This window comes from Syngnathus acus, chromosome 2, assembly GCF_901709675.1.
Source record: "Syngnathus acus chromosome 2, fSynAcu1.2, whole genome shotgun sequence".
Classification (NCBI taxonomy): domain Eukaryota; kingdom Metazoa; phylum Chordata; class Actinopteri; order Syngnathiformes; family Syngnathidae; genus Syngnathus; species Syngnathus acus.
In genome coordinates, this window is record NC_051088.1 from 12,405,137 (window position 1) to 12,420,151 (window position 15,015).

Sequence of the window (15,015 nt, forward strand, 5' to 3'; positions counted from 1 at the left end):
GGCGTCCTTCCAGTGGCAACTTGGCAAGTTTAACTGGAGCCTCAAGACTCATTGAATATGATATTAGGGATGCACAATATACAGCAAAGAAAATGGTCATCGTGATAAGGGCTCGTGCAACATGCATATCGCAGACGTGCAAGGGATTTATATTTTCATACGAGATTGCATGTTTTTGTCTGATTGACCAGTTAGATGCAATCTCAAATGTGCATCAGGATACCGTGAAATGTGTAAGCATTGTAATTGCACATCCACTACAGTAGGTGGCAGTAACACTCACATTTTTTTCTTATTTCTGGTAAATTGATTAACTCGTTTCTGTGGAAGAAAAAAAATTTCTATCAAAGTTATAAAAATAATATTAGTTATTTCTTTCTGTGTACTTATAACAATTTCATAAATAAATGGTCCGATTTATAATGGTGGTTGAGAGTTGGAAGGTTTTCTTCCTATGGGGGTGTAACAAGAAACTAATTGATAATCATTTCTCATATAACTATCAAGATATGATTCCAAGCATTTGTCCTCGCAGTTGGTATTATGTTGCTTTAATCTTCTGTAAAATCCTCAGCATACAAATACTCCAGTCTTCTTGAGCACTAAAACACAGTGACCCTTCTTTTTGTCTCTTGCACAGCTCCTGTGAAATCGTTCATTTAGTTTCTACAAAGGTAGGCCCGGAGAGCCAGTGTGTGTGCATGTGTGTGTGCGTGTGTGGGAGCGTGAGTGGGAGCACGTGTGTGTGTGTGCAAAAGAGAGTGTGTTCAAGTGAAATGAGCAGCATGGGTGGTGAGTCACACTGTAATGTGGGGAGAAAGAGAGAGGGAGAAGAATGGATGAGTGAGGGGGAGAGTGGGCAAGTGAGAGTGCGTTGGATGGGTGGATGCGAAAGAGAAAGAGAGGACAGGAACAGAGAGACGCTCTGGTCAGGCACGCGATGCTCTGCTGGAATCAGGTCAGGCCCACACGAGGCCTTCGTCACCGCTCATACAGCAGAGCGCACTTCTTCGGGCTTGCTTTGCTTTTTTTTTTCCACCACAGCTTAAAAGCTAGTCTGGCTGGGGAAAAATTTGCTCGCCAAATTCAGCCACGCTGCTAATCAGTGATCCTGACTTACAGGACGGTAAAACGATTGAAAGTGTTTTTTAATGACAATGTTTGCATGTGTTAGTAAAATCTTCACTCAAGTGTTAAACTGAGCCAACAGTCTGGGCATAAGGTGAGAAAATGTGACACTTAGTGTGAAGCTAAAAGTAGATGATACTTTTGCTCTCAGGGCCGAGACCGAGCCCCATGCTACCGCAAACATGTTGAAAGTGGATCCATGTTGGTACCTCCTGGCTCTACTCAACACAACCTTTTGACTTCAGCACAGGCTAATTGTTGGGCCAAGGCCTCTCAGGTCTTCTAACAAGAACGTGTGCTTGCTGACTGGTAACCTTAGCGCTTGCTGCTCTAATTAAAGCCACGTTCAGGATCCAACCCTTAACCCCGAGCCCTCCCCCGTCTTCGGCCTCTCGGACAGACAGTTGAGCCCGAGCTGCCGTCTCACTTTACCGGAAATAAGAGCTGGCGGCTGGCGGGCTGATAGGTAACCAGAGTACAGGCAATGCCTTTGGCTAGACTAATCAACATGTCACTAGTTTATATTGATGGGTTCAAATTTGGATATTTTCTGAATTGTAGAGATAATTTAATTTCCACTAGAGATTGTTAAACTGTTGAAATTTAATTTCAAAGGGATAATGGATACGGGCAGAGCAGGGGAAGCGGAGGGGGGGCATGGGGGCACTGGCTCCCCTGAAATATGGTTGGACCCCTCAGGTCCAGGCCAGATAATTGATTTTTTTTAGAGGATTTGTTTTCCACATTTTTTTGACTCTCCGTATCGAGCTCATTTATAAAGAATGTTTGTTTGCATGTTCACAAAGCTGGCAAAGGTTTGTGCGTGTTTAATGTTGCATCATTAAAATTTGGTATTGGAATTGTTTTCAGCCGCTAGGCTGACTGTCACCAGGCCATTTTCAAATGTCAACATTTTTGTCTCAAAAAGAATCGCTTTGCTGCAGTTTAATGAATTATACTCGAGTTGGCTCATATATTTAAGTCAGAAGTTTAGCTCGTTTTAACTTTGCAGTTGTGGTTGGCGGGTTCTATTATAAAAGACAACTTTGAATTTGTCAAGTAAACGCACTAACGTCGCAAATTTCCGTGGTTGTGCGTGTTATGTGTGTGAGTGAGTCATGTTAGCTGAGGCCCAGCCCACCAGCCAGCCAGCCAGGAAGCAGTCTTTCCCATTCTGATTTAGTCCAGGATGACTGCATTTGCTTAGCAACCATATTAGCGCTCCAATCACAGCAGCAGTGGCAGCATTTGGGATAATGCAGGGCCGGGAAGCTAGCTGTGTGCCGCGTGGAGGCAGTGCATTAGGCTCACGAGCACAAACACACTCACACTAGCCACTGGTCTCCCTCACTTAATGCTTCAGCTCTCTCCAAGCATGAAAGGAAGACAGCCAGCCAGCCAGCCTTAATGCTCGGTCGGGCTAGCCCACTTTGAGGGAGAGAGGGAGAGCGAGAGACTGTCTGGCACCTTGTAACACACTCTAAAGTCAATCCATTATCGCTTTTTCCCTGCCTCTCTCGATGCCACGGTGATGTCGGACTGTCTGCAGCATCAACGCCTAGCCCCCACCCTCCCCAATCAGCCTAATCAGACTGAAATAGAAACATCGGTGGTTTGACTGCTGGCTGCTGCGCGTAGCACAAACATCACAAAATATATTTTTAAGCTTGTCTCTGAAAGACCTCTTTGCTTTTTCCAAAAGGGAGTCCTGAATGGGACTTTGTTCAACACACCCTGCACGCGGCCGGCAGTCAACAATGAAGTGGCCCGTGCAATTCGCGTGTGAGGCTGTAAAGTCAAGAGTTCAGGGTGGAAACGCGTAGGTTGTTTGGTCAAGGGCAGAAAACAACATCAATGCAACAGGCCGTGCTTCCACTATCGCAGACGGCTGCGAAGGCCTCATAATGAGGCTCAAAGTTCATTAGCACAACTGTATGAAGACACACAAACATATTCCGAGTCAATAAATCCCACTCAGAGCAGTGGTAACGTACCAGATAGTGTCTGGCTGTCTCTTTATGATGGGATTTTTTGTTATTTCTAATTAAAAAAAACAACCGAGTCAGCAGTTTTTGAGTAATTAAACAATAAATCTGGGAAACTACAATCGTTCATATATAAAACGCCTGCACAGTTGTGTTGAGGTTATGAAAATACGAAACTATGAGGACTCATTTTTTCCACCCCCATTAGGAATAATTTTGAAATGTAATAAGGTTGCGATAATGGATAGAGTAAGTGAACTTGGATTAGAAGTTGTTGTCCAAATGTTGTGATGAGGGAAATGAGGGGAGTCAACCACATGGGACCTTTTTACTTCACACTGAAAACTTTCTTCCTGTTTTTCCTGGTCTTATTCATTAGGTTTTATTTGTAACCTCCCCGCATTGGACCCAGGATGAATTCAGTCAGTCCCCACCTGCATTTTTAGAAGTGCTTGTTGTTTGTTTTGTTGTATTTCGGAGTGGTGTATATCTTTGTGAAGGCAGAGCACAAAGAGGCCCATTGGTTCAATGCTGGGAAGCCTCAAAATCAAGTTGGCTGGCCAGCACGCACTGGCACTTTCCACTTCCAAGCCGGACGTTTTGTTCCACTGTTGAACTCTGGGAGCTGAGTAAGTGCGAAAGAGACACGTAGAGAAGGAGGGAGAGTTTTAACTCAGTAGTCCAATCACATGGTTTCAAAAGGGAAAAGGAAGGGAGAGAGGGCCTTGGAACCAGAAAGAGGTCTGCTGCTTGTCCAACTTTATCGGATTTCGCAAGCATTTTACATCGCTCAGCTTGGCAATCGATATCATTTTCAGACTTTTACTGACGTCTTTGGGCTGGCTTTAACTCTATATAACAGATATAAAATTGACATCAAGAGGTCTGTGGTTTTGACGGTTCAAATTATTTTAACGGTAAAACTTGGACTGAAAATGACAAATAACATCCAGGAATATTTTCATTTAACTTCTATTTTTATCTGCCATTTATTATTATTATTATTATTATTATTATTATTATATTAACTCCTAGTACCTGACCCCAGTGATGAGGAGGGTAGAGAATATTTACACAACCACAAGAGGAGCTAGTCGGGAGCAGAATGTGAATCACTCAGGTTTCAAAGGAAGTCATTGTTATCATTTTTTTGTGTTATTTTTAATTGATGGGAAAAAGCTAAATAGTTATCAGCTAAAGTGTCCTTGAATAAGATTTTGAATGAACAGTACGTAGATCAAATTGAGTTGAGTTAAAGCATCAGTGTGTCAAGGGACCAAAGCGATGCTGTCAAGTTTCTCATCCTCCCTTCTAGCTTTCTCCCACCGCATCTCTTTCTCACAGCTCGCCTGGTTTCTCCTCCGTCGGAGGGTGGGCTAATGGACACATTAGCCGCCGGCTTGTCCCTCTGCGGTGATTAGGTGGCTGTGAGGTCATCCCTTCACTTCTGCCTCCATCAACATCAAAGATCTATCATTTCATTACTGCCGTGGGGAGGAAAAAAGGAAGGAGCAATGGCCGAATCACTGGCTGATCCATAAAGTCGTCAATTTACCCGCAACAAATGATGGGAAGATTCATGTGGAATGAGAATTCACAAAGGGGGAGAGCAGTGACATTGTGCGCTAATGAGCATTCTTTGACATTGTGTTATTTGTTTGTTGTTCATTGTCCTTACAATGAGCGATGGCGAAAAGCAACTATTTTTGGGGTTGTTTTGTGTTTTGCAAAATTTCTGTCCTTGACACGATGACTTTGGTCTCTGTTACTGACATGCTGCCACACTAAGTGCTTAACTGACACAATATCGTCCAGTTGATTGGTTAAGGACACTGACAGCAAATCATTAAAACAAATATATGGAAAGTGTCTAATCCAGCTGTTGGTTTCGAAGTCTTTCTAAAAGTGTGAGCAGAGCGACTGACTGCATCGTGTGGGTGCAGTGGAGATGGTATTGATTGCTGCAGGAAGTTGAATCTGATGTTTCACGCTGCTTCCTGAGTGCCACTGACAGTGGAAGCGCTTGAGATGTGAGCTTCTGGCAGGCTTGGGGAGGCGGCGTGACACAGGGGAAGTTCATGAAAACAAGGAGACAGCGAGACATAACACCTCAAGATTTGTCCTTGGGCCAAGACTAAACAGCACCTCCTGGCTCGGTTTCCTCCCAGAACACCAAAGTCCCTGCGGGGAAAATGAAGCTAAATCACTGCTCTCAATCTTGGACCTTGATGTGGTCTCAACTCTGGTTAAAGTGCGTCTGGGCCAGATGTGAACGGATGTTTGCTGACTCGTGATTATAGCACGTGGAAATCCAGCCGCTACTTCACATAACGGGAAGAATTGTCAGCTGTGTGTTGGGATGCCAAAAACGCTCGATGGCGTTGAGTAAAATACGATAGTTTTGTTTTTTCCTCTGCAGAGACATGCAGACAGAGCCTGCCATGACTGGAGCGAAGGAATTGGGGGATGGGGAAGGGAGGGGAGGGGGCTGGAAGAAATGCAAGGGAGTGTAGCAGTGGTGTGGCAAGGTTCAGCTGCATCACTGACCTTTGCATGTGTGCACACACACATGTGTCTATGTGCATGTGTGTTGGAAGATAATGAAACAGGGCAGACAGATGAGCCCTTTGAGAAGACTCTAGAGGTCACATGGGATAAGTCAGCTTGTCCAACCCCCCCCCCCCCACACACACACACACACATACGCACACCATGACAGCAGACGTATATAAATGGCAGTCGGCTTTATACAAACAGATGTCCGACTGCTCAAGACGGCCTTGGCGGAGTTTCTTTGAAGGAGGATGCTGAGAATAACTTCTTTGTGCTTGCAGTGGGATGAAGGCGGTTGGTTGGTGGTTACGCAGTCTGCACATTACCTTGTCTTCGACATCTACAATTACATTAATTATACGCCACGGCCATGAAGAAGTCTATTGTTTGGTCTGGAGGAGAACTAAGCTGACTGGAGAAAATGAGGGCATGTATTTTATGGATAGGTAGAATAGAATAGGATTTTAGAAAAATAAATTGGCATCTTTTGGAACCCAAGAAGGCAGGTATAGGACAAAACGGGGGAGGGGTGGGGCTGGGGATTCCCCTTTCAGGGTGTTATTTTATTTAACATCTGCTTAGCTGCTTTGTCGTTCAAAGCGTGGCTGAGACGTATTCATTCAAAAGATATGTGACTAAAAAGAGGGATTCTCAGGCAGGATGATGGAAAGATGTTAACATCAATTGTTGTTTCCCGCACCAAAATTGAAAAATGCCATCGTTAGCCCCGACAAGCCGCCCCAAAAATGCGCATGCATTTTTTGCACACATTTGAACGGTTTGCAAAGCTACAGCTAAAGTGACTTCAGGTTGGGTTTTTTTTCTGTCCAGGCAGATTCAATGAACCGTTTATCATCAACAGACCGAATTTTACTGAAGGTTTCTGGAAGGTACTACAAAATCACTACTTTTATTAGTGTACTTATGACAAAGAAAGGCTATGATGGCTTTGTCAGCGTTCAGGACAATGTTTTAATGGATCATTAAGGCAGCTCCTGATAAATCCTGTTTAACATTAACCCACTTATCGCAATCAAGACCATCTTGACAGAAACTGTGGGTGTGTAAAATACATGCTCCTGATTGGGGGGTTGGGGTCTTGTGAAAAGAGACGACCAGCTGTAGTGTCAACAATGCGGTTGAATGCATCAATTAGATTAAAACACTTTAAAACTGCAAAACACTGTTAAAAAAACATTTGTATAACCTCCAAAATAAAGACGGTCTTTTTGTAAAGCGGTCCGACTCCATTTCATACATTTCCTGGAAATGTTGAGGAAGATGAAGCGTTTTTTGATTTCGTTTGTCTATGCAGGAAAGCATGATGCTTCCAGGAAAAGAAGCAAATAGTGAGAATGGAGGAGGGGTGAGACAAACAATGGGCAGCGGGCCATGATTGAGGTGCTTTGGGAGCCCTGCTCGCCCAGGGGTAGGGGGGCGGGTCATCACCTCTATCTGTCTAACAATCGTAGAGCCACAGCTGATACCGAACACAAAAGGAATGAGAATAACCAGTCGATGAGGAGATACTCGCCCAGCCCCACCAAGTTCTCTCAAAACAATACCTCCCTGAGCTCCTGGGAGTTGCCCACTCCACAGGGCTGAGTCAAAACCAGTGAGACCCACTTACTTTAAAGAAACTACTAACATGATGGCCTCAATATTTCTTCACCAAATGAAAGCATACGCTAAAGGATAAGTGATGAACAGTATTTAAGGGACTGTCTGCCAAGCAACAACCCATCCACTTGACTTGAGGGGGATTTTGCAAAGCTGTAAGGTTGACTTGGCAGCTTTGTCCTCGAGGAATCGAGTCAGGACGGACTGAAATGAGATTAGCGTACCTTAGCATTAACTTGCTCGTACTGCATCTACCTGCCGGTTCCAAAATTAGACTCGACTGAAGAGATGCCCTTAAAAGAAAACCGCCCATCCGTGGGAGTGTTGTCCACGCAGTCTGGCACGGATCACTGGATTGTGACATGACACGATGTGCGCTACACATTGACTGTAGTGTGTGTGTGTGTGTGTGTGTGTGTGTGTGTGTGTGTGTGTGTGTGTGTGTGTGTGTGTGTTTACGTATGTGCGCGAGTGTGCGTGGTTTGGGGGCAGGGGGGTAAGACTGCATGACTGTGGGAGACAGACAGATGGGGATGGAAATGAGTAGGCAGTGAGCTCATGCTAATCTCCCGCTACAGCTCCAACAGCTGATCCAGGCGGCGAACACACGCACACACACCAATAATACACTAGACTAGACTGATGCGCAATCACACAGCCAACGAGGCACGTGATGATTTCGACATGTAGATGTTCCCTCGATCTTTTTTGTGCGGTAAATACAAGACAATATTAATCTGACACACATCTACGTGCAACTTCAACATGACGTCACACTGCCAGTGAATGTTAATTTGTTGGGTAATATTTTGTGTGCGTGCATGTGACTGTGTGTGCCGCCGTTCAGACAGCCATCTGCCTCGTGGGAGGAACTGCAGCATGCGATTGGTGGGCCGGGCATATAATGGAGGCAAAGGGTGAAGCGGGTCACCTCTTTATTAGGGGAGGGAAAGGTGGCGTGTTGCTGACTGCTCTTCTAAACATATGGGTGGGGGCGGGGGCAATGCTGTCAAATGGGCTGATGCAGCAAAAAGGACCCACCGCCACACCATTGCATCTCAAAATGTCTGTGGCATTTTATGTCATTTCCACCGCCCTGCTTGAAGACTTGAAGGAATTCATTTTGAAGATGATGTGTATCGTGCCTGTCAAAGTGGCGAGCTTTGGGGGGACCGACGAATGCTGACGCACAGAAACCACCCGAGCAGGAGACAAAAGGATGATTGTTACTCAGCTAAACTAAGCAGATCTGATGCGATGCCTTTCAAGTATCAATGCTGCGCCGTCAGCCACGGTCTGGTGACACAAAAGAATTTGTTCTACGAAAAAGTTGGGGGGATTTTGAAGAGTTTAGTCAACAGACAGTATTTTGTTGCTTTGGGGGGTTTAAAGGCTTGTAAAATGGAAATTATGGCAAAACCTACTTTTCATAAAGGCATGGCTTGTGCGCCATGTTTTTTGAGTTGCAGTTGTGTCTGCAGAATGTGGCTAGAAGCTTTTTCCCTTGAAAACCTGTCATTATGCCCAAGAATATCCCCAAAATAACAAAAGTTGGTTAATTAATGTTCAGTTTTAGCCCAAATTAATTATATTTTATATTATTTTACACAGGATTTTTATAGATCATATTTTTTATATTTTATATAGTTTTTTACATATCATACTTTTATATATTTTTATATTTTATTATGTTTTATTTTACATTATTTTATACAGGATTTGACCGTTTCTTAACTCAAATTATAGCAAACATCAACTTGATCCGCCCTAATCAGCCTGAATTATTCTGTAGGTGTGAATGATGCATCTTTATGTATGCCCTTTCATTGGGGTTTACATGATTTATTTATTTTCACATTACATTATCAGCTTACATTATTTTACCCATTGATACGAGTTTAATCATGTTAAGTATTTGTACGTGATTTCCATAGATTGCATTTCAGGGTCGAAACGGCTTTACCGTGCTGAATAGTTGAGCAGACGATATGTTGTGTTGGGTAGTTGCCGCTATAGCAAGGCTTATGCGCCATATGTGTCGATGAATATTTCAAAGAGCAACTCATTAAATAAACAAGCTGGACCTCGCCGCCTACGGTAACCTATCATCAATATTGAATGCTCACCAAAAATTGACAGTGTTGTTCACAAGCCAACAGACGGACGGTCCAGTCATCAAATTGCACTATCTGACTGAGCGAGAGCTGCTTCTTCTTCCACGCAACACCTGGAGCAGGTCATGGACTGCTTCCTTCCGTGCTGCTTTTACATTAATCCCGATGAGACGTGCTTAAGGTCCTTCGAAGATTTAAGAATAGACACTGTGAGCTGAATACGTTTGTTAGAAGCGGGCTGTGAATATTCTGACGAGGATTTCACCGAGTGGGAGGAAATACGTTATTTCCATGCATGCTCTTTGCTCCGGCAACGCATGAGCTCTGAGCTTTGCGTGCAGCACATTCCAAGACAGCTCGTATGCATGGTTGCCTATAACGCTGCCTTCATGCATTACTTGGTGGGAAGCCATTTATCCTTCGTGTTGTTTAATGGACAAATAGGCAAGTGGTAGCCTAGCTATCCCAAGTGTGCAGCTTGGTTCAAGCTCTATGCCTTGTGTGTAAACCAGTCCGAATACGGACTCAAAGAAGCCAGTTTTGGACATACAGCCTGCTTCTCAAAATTCCCTTCACATGTAGTGTGTTTTACTACAGTTGCTTACATGCAGCGCTGCACTCAGGCAGTGTCACCCTTTTAAAATAAATAAATAAATAAATAAATAACTAAAACAGAGAGATCTTTCCCTGTTCCTGTCACTTCATTTAAATTGGTCTTGAGACGTGATTGAGTTTTCAATCATCTTGGGGAAAACAAAAACAACATATATCCACGGAAAAATAAATGAAGGGAAAGAAAATAAGGCATCAAATCTGCACGACGGCCAATTCAGCATTTGCAGCAGACGTTTGCAACTGTCACATTTGCTGATGGGCAGCAAAAGGAGGATGGAAATATTCCCTCTGCCGCCATTGAAATGCACAGCCACCAGCTGTTATCCTGTCCACTGCGTGGACATGGCTGGCTGTCAGCAGCCTGAGCCGGCGCTCTGCCTTGCATACGAAATAGGACGTGGACTGCTATCCCCTCTGGGAGTTCACTTCCTCTGAGCCCCCTCAGCGGCACCACTGCCCCACCTCGCCCCCGAAACAAGCGGCCTCTTTCGACATTAGCCAAATATCCTGAGGAGCACTAAAAGGGTCCAAGTCTTAACATAGAAAATCCCAAATAAATAGACGAGTCAGCATACAGCATTTCAAACCATACAAAGAGTTGTATCATGTCATAAAAATTCAATAGTGCACAAATTATTCCTCTACCATCTGAACCCTGGCAAATTGACGCAACAAAATGGCCTCTCATTTGTTGTTTGCATTCTTCCAACACAGTCGCTTTTAATGTGTTCTTTTTTGAAGCCCAGCCACGGTTGTTGATGGACTTGGTGTGTATGCATCTAATCAGACGAGTTTATTCAAATTTCTTATCCAGGGATGTTGATATCTAGTGGGAGATTTGATATGTCACCTAGGTAAGGCTGCCTGTCTGCCACCGCTCAATCGGAATTCAAATGCCCGCCCATTGCATTTCTTTTCTGTCTATGGAACATGACAGAAACTATTTTAGAAGGTTCAGCATCCACCCACTTCGCCAACAAGCTGGACAATTCCGTCTTGGTTACGGAATGCATTTTATTCCATTTCTATTGTAAACAGGAGCTGAACACATTGAATTGTATGTCAGGTTAATTACGTGCCGCTAGCTTTTATGGCACAATGTCACACAACTTAGCAATGGCCACATGTGGAACCTGATCTGGTTTTGGCTGACCAGATCCAAAGTCAAGGAAAGTCGCTACATGTGGGTTTTTTTTTTTATTGATGGGTTCGCAGAGCCAAGAGAGAACCCACAAAGGAAAAACTCCAAGCAGAAAGACCCCAAACCGGGATTCAAACCATAGTCAAGTACTGCTTTCCTAAGAACACGCCATTTCAAGAAATACTAAAAAGTGAACAGGCAAATCAATCATTCCCTGTCTTATATGACACTAAAGTAGACAGCTTCGGGGTGGCTTGTTTCACCGTCATCAGCTGAGCTGTTTCCAATTGTCTCTCATACCCAACTATCAGAAAGTAAAAGCACGCCCCAAAAGTCATACTTTCAGACTGCTGCATGTGTGTGTCTCGGAAGGAAGCTCTTAGAGGAGTGTCTGCAAGGGAGGGGTGTGTGTGTGTGTGTGGCAATATCATTTCCTGCGTCTGTCTGCATTGGAGACTGCCGCCGCTGCTGTAACAGACTCATTAATATTCACAGAGGCTGTAGAGTTCCGCTGCTGACAGCACACAGATGACAGCGTTCCTCGGGAGCTAAAAAGGCATACAGCAGCATAGTCTGGCACTTTCTGCTCACACGCTCCAAGAACATTTTCAAAGTGCCTCATCTTTGCTTAAATGTGCTGACAAAGGGGAGCTCTGTTGTCGTAAGTTTAGCAATTTTCCTCAACTCCTACCCAGCATGTATTCCCTCATTAGCGTTTCTTGAAACGAGGTGCTGGAGGGAGGGGGGGGGGGGTAAAGGAGTCAGATTAAAAAGCAAATGGGCCTTTGGCATAACACTCGAGTGCCCTGTGGGCTCTTGTATAAAACTCGAAGAGGCCCTTGAAAGTGGGGTCCTTGAGGTGTGCCCACTCTAGCTTGAATGAACGTGTGTGCCAAGAGTGGCTATTCACCATGCATGGCAGGGACTCTGGCACTCTCCAGGACATGGAGGGTCTCTCGCAGTTCTCTCTCTTTTGCCATGTTACTCTGAGAGAATCTTCTGTACGGGACAGAAGACGAGATGCTCCCAAACACTCTTTGCTTTCTCGGTCTGATCAAACCAAGTGTTTTGCCCCACGAGTCCACTTCGGTGGCAATCAGACCAGAGGAAAAGGTAGATAAGGGAGGGGGAGGACCAGTGTGTGTGTGTGTGTGTGTCAGAGGTGGGTTGCTGGCCTGGGGTAGGTGGATGTTTGGGGGAGGGGTGGGCCCGATGTTTGCTGAATGCTCTCCTTTGTTGGGATCATATTATGTTTCCACCACAATACTTCTAAACCCTGCTTCATCAACCCCATTCATGTGTAACAGTTCATGCAAATGACATCACTAGTCTTTTTTTCCTGGGGGTGGGGTGGGGGTGGGATTCCTTTATCAATCTCCCACACAAACTTCTCCCTTTCTCCTCCTACCGGCACATCACTTGTCTCATTAAAATGCATTCATCGAGTTTTACACGTCTGTCATTTTGCTCATATTTGACATTTCTCGTCAACATCGGATCGTCGTAGTTGGAGATATAAAACAAAAATAGCCACTTATTTCAGTAAAACGAGAAAGAAATGCGCTGTCACAAATCGTTTCGCATGAAATGCAACATGCACGCTCTTACAGTCATAACACCGGGCAACGAAGATTGCGCACACAGAAACGATACAAAGCACCGTTAAAACTGAAGTTTTCCACTGGCGTGCAGAGGAAGATGTAATTTCATCAGAAGTGGTTTCTTTCATTTCACCTCAACTAGATCTTGCGTTTACACAGTCCTTGTGAGGCATTTGTTGGTAAATGGGATCGTATTTACAGTAAGGCTCAATAAAACTGAGCCTGAGAGGTGTTTCGCCCTGCAGATAATGACTTTATTGCCACCAAAGGTGTTTTAGGGTCTTCATTGTATAGGGCGTAATTAGTAATAACATGCCAATGATGACCAAACACTCATTAAAAACACACACATACAACCATGCATTAGCACAGTTTTCCATTTGTTTTCCAATTTGGGGGATTGTTGGATAAAAAAAACACATCCATCCATTTTCTATATCCTTGTTGCTTAAATACATATTTTTGTTGACAGATTGTGCAACCTGCAGCAAGTGTCACTTTAAGAATGTGGGCAGACACCTTGTTAAAACAGATCGCAGATTCTTTTTTTTTTTTTTTTTTTTGAATGACACGTAAAGAGTCACGCCAAGTTGGCCAACTTACCCTGGACGATAGTTTCCTCTTGTACTTGTTGGCGAAATCAAACTTCTCCTTGATTTCGTCCAGGAGCTGCTCCAGGCGGCTCTTCTCCTCCTTGCCCGTGTAATCCTGGCCCAGGAGGACGTAGGCCCTCCAGTTGGCCGAGTCGAAGCCCCAGTGGCAAGTCCTGTTCTCCTGCGCCTTGTGGCTGTGCACCACGAACTTGTGCGTGGGGTACATGAGTCTGCAGTCCATGCACTGGATGCACGCTGCGTTGGGGCTGGTGTACAACTCGGGAACGAACAAGCCCTTGCACTTGCCGAAGCACTCGTGGTAGATTTTGAAGCTCCTCTCGGTGAGCTCCAGCTCCAGCGCTCCTCCGCTGCTTGCCTCCTTCTTGCAGCGAGGCGGATAAGCGCCCCCGTAGATGAGCGCGTTGCACAGCCGCTCGGCGTCCGTCTTGGTGATGAGGCCGCAGGAGGGCGCCGAAAAGGGCAGGATCCCCATGACTTTGAGGATCTCCAGCTGGTCGGCGGTGCACCGGGAGCAGTAGATGTGCAGCTCGTCGCACACAGAGTTGATCTGCTGCAGGCTGAAGTCCCGCAGCACCGTGTTGAGGATCTGGGGAAGACACAGGCGCTTCTCCCCTCCGACCACGAAGCACGAGATGGTCTCGCCTTCCAGGACCGTCTCGCACCTCTCCGTGGAGCGGTCCGACGGGATGAAGAGCGGCCCGGGCATCACTGGCGGCGGCAGATGCTGCAGGACCGGCTCGGGCTCCTTCCCGTCCTTCTTGAAAAGAAGCTCATGTTGCCAGCGGGCAGAAAAGGCAGCCGGCCCCCCTAGCGAGCTCATAGAGCTGAGGTGAAACTGCTTGAGAGTTTGTTGCAGTCCCGGATGAGGCTGGAAGCTCTGCCGACTTACAGTCTCCATGTTTTCCCCGCAACTTTACCAGCGAACACCCCTCTTGTCTTCGACCCGGGACCACGAGCGTCTTGTCGCGCCTGAGACGGATAAATCCACCGCGTCCGATAATTGGCCAAAACTTTGAAGCACTTCATCAAACATTTAATTATAATAAAAAAAAATAAGTCCCCGTGGGCAAGTTCACGCCTGCATTCCCGTGAAGAGTGAATGAACACCGGTCAGTCGCTTTCTGAAGCGGCTCTCAGACAGTCCATGTCGGATAGAAGAATGGGGCTGGCTTTCCAAACTCCACAAAAAGTTCCCAGCGTCCAATTCCGCAGGATAAAGGGCGAAAACAAATGAAAAGCGATTGTCGAAAGTCGATATTAGTTGGATTCAAATCCAACTTAAGCGGCTCTTTCCGCTCTCAAGGACCGCTCCGACAGCCCCCGCAGTTCACTGTGACTGTATGGAGATGAGCGCTCGCTCTCTTTCTCTTCCCCCTCCTCTCTCTCGCTCGCTTTCTCTCTCTCTCTCCCAGTCTGCGTCTCTCGGTCACGCGCACGCGCTCCCCTCCCCTCCGTGTTTGTGTGTCTGGCTCAGTCATTGAATCCTAGCCAGGAATGTGAGTGACTCTGCAGGCACGGCTGTTCCAGGGACAAGCCTCCACTCCCTCGCTTCGGCCCGCAAACAGGCAGCAATCTATCTGTCTCTCCGTCCATCCATCCATCCGAATTTTAAGTGTACCTAATATACACAATACAGAAAAATAA

The 15,015-nt window shown here is 45.5% G+C and overlaps 1 protein-coding gene across 1 annotated transcript in view; it reads right to left on the minus strand.

Annotated features, from left to right (window-relative positions):
* Positions 1-14,730, minus strand: part of skia (v-ski avian sarcoma viral oncogene homolog a) — a 52,569-nt gene extending 37,839 nt beyond the window's left edge. The window contains exon 1 of the mRNA XM_037268582.1: positions 13,361-14,730. Within this exon, the coding sequence (XP_037124477.1) occupies positions 13,361-14,269 (909 nt within the window). The 5' untranslated portion in view covers positions 14,270-14,730. The remainder of the gene's footprint in view (positions 1-13,360) is intronic.
* Between the last annotated feature and the right edge of the window lie 285 nt (positions 14,731-15,015).